An 8,497-nucleotide genomic window follows, 5' to 3' on the forward strand; every position below is an offset into this window, starting at 1 on the left:
AATTCACTTTTAAAGTAACAGTCACAATTTTAAAAAGCAGTTTAGCTATACGATTTATTTTATTATAAAATATTCATTTTGAGATTTTAATGGCTTTATTTAATATTTCATTTGATTATAAAATGAATTTATGAATACTAATAAACAGATTCCCCCAGGCATATGGCACTTTTTCCTTTATTTTCCTACCACCAACCTCCCAGTTCGGTGAGGTTTGTTCAGTTCTGAAAATATTGTGTATATTATGCTTGCAAATTGCTAAGATATAAAATAGGAAACATGAGTTCTTTTTTCTACCATGAAGTCAGTCTCAATTCTTTGCAACATTCATCTCCTTAGGAAAGCTTTATGTGGGCCAGGAACAAGATTTTCCCATTAACAACAAATCAGTGCCATTGGTAGGTGATTGTGACATAGGGCCAGTAACCTCCAATCAGAGAGAAGCTCCAGAAGTCTGATTGTGACACTCCAGCATAAATATGAGAGCTCCCCCCCCTCACAGACCCTTCTCCTCTCCACTCTTAACTGCTAAGGAGAACAACATCTGCAATGGCCAAATCTAACACCAAGAAGAATAAGTGCTCCAGAAGACATCAAAAACCAAGCTCCAGAAAAAGATCACAGCCCTGCACTGACTTTAGCCAAAATTATGCACTCTACATTCGTAGGGTCCTAAAAGAAGTGGATCCCCAGAAGAGTATATCATCTCACACCGTGGACATCATGAACACCATGATCAACAACATTTTTGAACGCATTTCTACGCAAGCCTACAATATGATGTGTTTCAGAAATCGCTGTACCCTCACCCATGAAGATATCCAGAAGGCAATGTACATGCTGTTTCCTGGAAAAAGATCGAAGTACGCAGTGACTTTTGGAAGTGAGGCTGTACAAAGATATGTCCACTCCAAAAACAATATACCGCGTTAATTAAATCTTGGGGAAATAAATCAAACTTACTACCCAAAAGATCTCTTCAATATTGAATTCATCTGTTCTTTTTTATTACATAGCAGTTGTTCCTGGTATTTTCCTTATTTCTTTTATTTCTATAGAAGAATTACCTTGGTATTTTACCTTTTAACAATTTGACTTATTTAGATTTTCCTGACACCAGTTCCCAACGAGAACTGTTGTTTTTCCTGTGAATGTGTAGATCTTGTTATGTAAATTAAATGCTTGTTGTATTGTTAAGGTATTGTCAACCATGTACAGGATGATTTAGTCCAGCTACTTTGACCCTCCAAGACTTTGAATTTATAAAGATAAGTGTTTTAATTAGAAGTATGTCAGTGCTGATAAATTTTCAACAAAAACATTTTCTAGAGCAAACTACCTTCAACTAAGTATAGTTCCTTAATGATGTCTTTATCAAGGTATTAACTATTTTCTCTTTGTTTTTTATTTTCTGAATTTCAACAAGCTCAGTTCACATCCATGTGAATTTTACCTCACATTTACATTTACCTTTACATTTAGATTCGGTTCACTAGGGTTTGTTGTTCTACATTTACAACGTGAGAACACCCAGGAACCTACCACTCAATTTCTAAACTTTAATAACTTCACACATGCAACCGGAGATGTTTTCCAATCCCATCTCCCTGTCCACTATCCTAAGTTTTCTTTCCCGTTCCTTTGCTTTTCTTTGCACTTTTGCTACGTAGGTGTATATCTCTATATAGTAGGTTTAATTTTGCTTATTTTGTAACATTGAAGCCATACTATATATGTTGTTCTCTGTTTGCCTTTTAATCAACATTGTTTCTAAGATTTATACCTGTTGGTACATATAGCTCTAGTTCATTCTTTTCACTCTGATGTTACATAGTATTTTATAATATGAATGTACCACAGTTTATTTGTCCATCCTCTGTTGATGGAGGATTGGATTGCCTTCAATTTTTTTGCTATTATCAGCAATGCTGCTATAACATGAGTTGTAACAGGAGCGAAGTCTTATATAGCATTTGCCATGTGCGCAGCATTTTACATAAATTAATTTCTTTAATCCCTATAAGAACTTTATGAGGTAAATGGGGCACAGAGAAATAAGTAATCTGTTTGGGATCACACACCTGTGTAAGCAGCAGAGCTAGCATCTGAGTAGATTAACACAGTCCACTTGGACACATGCCACATGCCGTGAATATTCTTACACATATATCTTCTGGTACAAATGTACAAGAATTTCTCTAGGTCAAATAGTTAATGGTAGAATTGCTGGATCATTGATAAGCCCATATTCAATTTTCCTAGATAGTACCAGACTATCTTCCAAAGTGTTTTATACCAATTTATATTTGTAGTAGATGAGTAATTCAGATTCTTCTGTTTACAAGAAACACATCACATTTCCTCAAGAAAAGGGTGTTTCTTGTGTGTGTGTGTGTGTGTGTGTGTGATATATATATATATATATATATATATATATATATATATATATATATATATATACTGGGATTAGATCTGAGACAACTCCAGGTGTCTCTCACTTAGGACCAACTCTCTATTTTTCCTAGGGTGGCTCACTTTTAAACCCTTCCTTCTCAGAGTCCCAGGAAATACATGAAGTCCTGACAAATAGACCTATTGGATTCCACTTACATGAAGTAGCACAATAAAATTTTACCATAATAAAACTTGCCTTAGAAAGTTTTTAGGTGGGTATTTCTATAATCAGACTTGAAACCATCCTATTTGAATTAGGCCCAGACAGAGGCTGCTGGCCCCCCTCAAGATTGGCTGATCACGATCAGATGCTCACATGTGCCATGCTGCTGTGGGTTGGCCTCAAAGGCCTCAAAGCAAACTATAGCCCTTGGGCCAAACCTAGAAGCAGCCCTTTTATGTATCTCCTCACACGCTAAGAAGTTGTTTTGTTTTATAATTTTATAGGATATTTTAAAAGGAAATTAAAAACACAAGAACGTTCAACCAGCCTAATGTGGCCCCCAAACCTAAAACGTTCACTATCTGGCTCTTTACATGTAGAAAAGTTTCCAGACTCTATGCAATGCTGCTGCTTTTTTAGGGACTGGGATATAGCAGGTTTTCTGAGCCTTTGCTTGAGACATCCATATCTGGATAAAAAATTCACAGATATGAAAAGTTTATAGTTGGCTTTTCAAATCATTGGAGTAAGGACTTGAGTACCATGTACAAATGGTACTCAACAATTGGGGTAATGGACTAACCATTCACAAAAAGGTTTCATTATAAATTGAGGTGCTTAAGTTGATTGAAGAACAACTCTATAGGGTTCTTCATATGTTATGCTCTTTATTTTTGTGTATGTTTTGAAATATATTTACAGAATTTCAAAATTAGATCAAGATTCTTGGAGAACTCTGGAATTGGATTCAAGCCTGATTATATAAATGCATTTTGTAAATATACCCACATTTTTTTAAATTTAGCTGTTTTTTAGTGTGGTAAAATACATATAACATAAAGCTTGCCATTTCAACCATTCTGAGTATACAGTTCAGTCACATTAAGTATATTCACATTGTTATGCAACCATCACCACCATCCATCTCTAGGGCTTTTTCACGTTCCAAAACTAAAACTTCGTAAACCATAATTAGATATTTCTCCTCTCTCTATAACCCTTGGCAAACACAGACATTCTGCTTCTGTCTCCATGAATTTGGCTACTTGAGGTACTACATCTAAGTGGAATCCAACAATATTTGTCCTTTTGTGACTGGTTTATTTTACTTAGCATCATGTCTTTAAGATCCATCTATAACATACATCAGAATGTCCTTTCTTTATAAAGCTGAATAATATGCCCTTGTATGTCACATCCCATTTTTTTAATCCATTGATCTGTTGCTGAATGGATAAACTTGGGTCATTTGGGTGGCTTCTACCTTTTGGCTATTGAAAATAATGCCACTATGAACATGGGTGTACAAATACCTTTTTTTTTTTCTTTCAATCCTTTCAGGTGTATCCAGATGGAATTCCTACATCATATAGTAATTCTATTTTTAATTTTGGGGAGGACTGCCATTCTGTCTTTTACAGTGGCTGTTCTATTTGACATTCACACCAGCAATGTACGAGCGTTCCAGTTTCTCCTCATCCTCACCAACCCTTGTTATTTTCTGCAATATGTATATATGTATACAATATGTATATATGTATACAATATGTATATATGTATACAATATGTATATATGCAGCCATCCTAATGGATATATAATGGGTGTGAAGTGGTTTAAATTTCCATTTCCCTAATGATTAGTGATGCTGAGCATATTTTCATGTGTTTATTGACCATTTGTATATCTCCTTAAGAGAAATGTCTACTAAGGTCCACTTTTTGTCAAATTTTAGTTGTTTTGTTTGCTTTTTTATTGCTGAGTTCTATGAGTTCTTTATATATTCTGAATATTAATCCCTTCTCATATATATGATTTGCAAATATTTTTCTCCCAGTTCATAGAATCTTCACTCAGTTGATAGAGTCCTTTGATACTCAAAAGTTATTAATTTTCATGAAGTCCAATTGGTCTACTTTTTAATTTTGTTGTCTGTGCCTTTGGTGTCATATGTAACTTTATATTTTTATTGTTTATTTATTTAAAAGTTGTATGCCATAACATTAATAATATTTTAAAATTTTAGAGTCAATTAGTAAAGTCAACATAGTATCTAAAAATAGTCTCACACTATGTAAAACATTAAGCAAAAGTCAAAATTATCTCAATGCACACTTTAGACATCAATTGAATGATTTTGCTATTTTTTCAGTCTTGGCCCCAAGTAACTTGTGACAGTTAAATGACAGTAAGACAAAAAGTAGCGTACATTGGTAGTAGTCCTCTAATATATATTTATCATTCGTTCTCAGAAATAGGACCCCCAATACTTAGCTGAGCTCATAGTTACCCAAGACAAAGATTACACTGCAACCCTCCTGTAATTAAGTGTGCCCATGTCACCAAGTCCTGACAAATGGAAAGGTACATATATGTAACTTTTGGGAGTGTCCTTAAATATCAACAAAGTACTCTTTTCCCTTTTCCTCTTTCCTGCTGGCTGGAATGAAGATGTAAAGGCTGGAGCTGAAGCAACCATTTTAAACTAGGGATTGAAACCTAGATATTAAGGATGGTAGAACAAAAATAAAAGAGTTTTCTCACTTCTGATGACTGTCTATGTTTGCATGAGAGAGAAATAAATGTCTAACTTGTCTAAATGTCTAACTTGTTTAAGTCAGTCAGTCACTGTTATGTTGGGTTTCTATCATTCACAGTCAAAACATTCTAATATAGACATCCAAAAGATTACCAATTTCTAAAAAATGCAGTTACTCTGAAAGCAATTCTATGCTTATTAAATAAAAACATATTATTCTGGAAACAGAGGTTGAAAAATGTCTTTGTATTCACCAGATGTTGATGTAAAATGAAATCTCATGCCATTTAGCGATCCTTTCTCAGATGGTAAGAGCTTGACTGTTATTAACCTGTTGGACACTTGATGTGATTTTGAAACATTACTTAAAATACAAAAATAAGTGAGAGATTCAAAGAAGATAGGCAAGAAAATTTCCAACTGAGTCAACAACATGACCAACATGTGGATTCTTTGGTAATTTGAAGCTAGAGATATAGTGTCATGAAAGATATCATGTACCAATATGAAATAATAGTGCTGATTTTGTAATGCAAATACCCAAACGATAAAATTCTAGCAAACTTAGACTCTTCTCTGAGTTTAGAAACCTTGTTCTGAAAGTGAATCATGTAATCTCATACAAATATATGCTGTCACTTATTATAAATTTTTTAAGACTTAATATGTACACTGCTAGCTCGTACTTGTATGAACTAAAGGTTCCAGAAAGTACTGGGTGATAGGGAAGTACCATTAAGTATAATACCTTACATATGGTACTTATGGTTGATGCATGCATTCACAGAAATGCCTTCCTTGAGATAGATGCTGAGAAAACAAAGACAAGGTCCATCCCTTTCTCAGCTTAGAATCTTGTGGAACAACAACTGAAGATAAAATGAATTATTGGGACTAGCTGATATACATTGAGTCTAAGATTTGAGATAGGCATTATTCTAAGGACTCCATATATGTCATCTCTATATAAAGCCCATGACAACCACATGAAAGAAGTACTATTATCATTTTATAGTCACAAAAATAAGTCTAAAACTTGCTAGAGGTCACAGAGCTCATAATAAAAGAAGTGCAACTAACCCTATAAATACGTTCTGCCTCCAGAACCCATAACTTAAAGATCAGTGCATGCTGCATCTCATACAGAGAAAGAAATGTAGACTCCATGGAACATGGAGGGACATCTAACCCAGAAGGGAGAGGTGTCTTACAGGAGATGATACCTTAGCTACGTCTTGAAGGAAATGCACATTAGTTAGAAGAAATAATATTTACAAAATGATAGGACATTAAACACTATAAATTTAAGATAATTCCAAGTTGAATGGCTGCCAATAAGTATAAGAGCCGGTATGGCAGAAATGAGTTCAGAGAGGTAGGCAAAAAATATGTGAACCAAATTATAACTTGAATTTAGTCCCAGTACCTACAGGGAGATCCATGAAGGAACGTTGAGCAGGAGAAAATGTAATTTCATTTGTATTTATAAAGATTATTCCAGCAGCAGAAATGAGGAGGATAAATTAAAACAAGGAGAACCCAGCTTATATATTATTGATGTGATCCAGAAAAGACTTGCTGAGAGCCTAAACCAAGTCATTCAGAATGGAAATGAGTAGGTAGAGATAGATGTGAAAGATACTTAGGAGGCAGAATCACCAGGAGACATGAGCAATGTGTACAGTACCAGAGAAACAGCCAACTAGGAATTGTCAGCTTTGGCCCAGGAGGCTTCATGGATAGAGGCAAGACATGAGGTTCAGTTTATTTACCACTTCCCTATAAAACGTCTAGACAGTATGCACAAGACCGCTGTAAATGGTGCCAAAGGTGAGCACCAAAGTGCACAAGAGTGCTCATGGTGCAGAGGATCTGGCAAAAGTCAAACACCTCGGGATGGGGGGCAGGCAGAAGATTAACACTTATTTAAAGCTTAAGCAAAAGAAGACAGCTTGATTTTTTAATACATGTGATCGGTTTTTATCACAACTTTGTGCTATGTCACACATCATGTACTGGCAGATTTCTGATTGCTTTTGGAAGACATACAGCAGTGAGGAAGAAACCAACAGCCCATGTAAATATATGGGGAGAAAGCAGCAGCCTATCAACTGTGTAAGTCGAGATGGAAGGTTAGTCAATTACATGTCCAATGAAGAGAACCCTAAAAAATAAAACTGCTACTTGTCTGTGTTGTTCGTGGACAGTTGCTCAGAGAACGATTTTTGTGTGTGTGAGAGAGCCAAAAACAAAAAACAAAACAAACCACCTGTTTTCATGAAAGATTGCAGTGGTCTAGCTGTGCAGCTCCAGGGCCCTGGCAATAAAATGGGACATAAAAATAGTTGAAGAAAGGACTGGTTTCCTCACTCTATACTGGGACCAGAATCCCAAAGTAGAGCTGCAAATACGGACCCCACAAAGCTGGCGGGGAAGAGGGGGGACAAAGCAGTGTCCTGTGATGGCTGGTCCCAATAGGCTGGTTCACAGGCACATGTGAAGCCAGAACCCCTTGGGAGAACCACAGAAACTTCTGTGGGATCTCTGCCAGAAAAGTGAGTTATGGAACCTTAGAGTTACCAAGGTTTTACCCTGCCTCCCTACATCCTTTCAAAGGGCGTCTCGTTGTTTGGTCCTCGCTTCCTATTGTGGTTTCTCCAAGCAAAAGAGTCACTTGACATCAAATTAATCTCCACAGAGTTGCATGCTGATCCCCAATCAAGTCAGCCATTTAAAATATTATTAAACTATCCCTTATCTTTTTGCATTTGATTTACTCCACATTTAAAAGGTTTTCAAGAAAAGAAAAAAAATCTTAGTTGCAAGGGAGGCTAAGACATTTAGCTGGGCATATTGTCCCCATATAAATGCAGGGTTATATTACTGAGGGAGAGAGAGAAAAGATATTGGGATATGCAACTAGCTGACTCTACCAAAAATGGTTGAAGAGTAAATAATAATAATAATTCATTCAATTTACCTAACTCCTCAAAGATATCTATGCAATGATTTTCTAATGCCATAAATAAATTGCTCCCATAGTACACTATTCTATGGTGTACTATGGAAACAATTCTACAAAGTTTTTATGTGAAATAAATGTAGATAATTTTGTGTCAAGAGTAATGGGAATAGGTTGACTCTGAAGTCAAAAATGAGAAAACTTGAGTTTTGTATTAGTACACTAAAATCACAATATTCCTCCAATCTAGCAGTTGGCTTTTGTCCTCAGGCTGTGGTGGCTGGAAGCATATGATAAGAACCTTTTTTACATCAAATGTCAGCTGTACTCTCACACTGTTGTATTGTGGATTGCTTACATTGAACTTGCAGCCAAGCAGCC

At 35.6% G+C, this 8,497-nt stretch overlaps 1 protein-coding gene across 1 annotated transcript; it reads left to right on the plus strand.

Annotated features, from left to right (window-relative positions):
- The first annotated feature begins 549 nt into the window (after positions 1 to 549).
- Positions 550 to 933, plus strand: LOC128626165 (histone H2B subacrosomal variant-like). Its single transcript, XM_053657266.1, has one exon. It carries the CDS (start codon positions 550 to 552, stop codon positions 931 to 933), a length of 384 nt encoding a protein of 127 aa, XP_053513241.1.
- The last annotated feature ends 7,564 nt before the right edge of the window (positions 934 to 8,497 follow it).

This window comes from Artibeus jamaicensis, unplaced genomic scaffold, assembly GCF_021234435.1.
Source record: "Artibeus jamaicensis isolate MK-2021 breed Jamaican fruit bat unplaced genomic scaffold, CSHL_Jam_final scaffold_369, whole genome shotgun sequence".
Classification (NCBI taxonomy): Eukaryota; Metazoa; Chordata; class Mammalia; order Chiroptera; family Phyllostomidae; genus Artibeus; species Artibeus jamaicensis.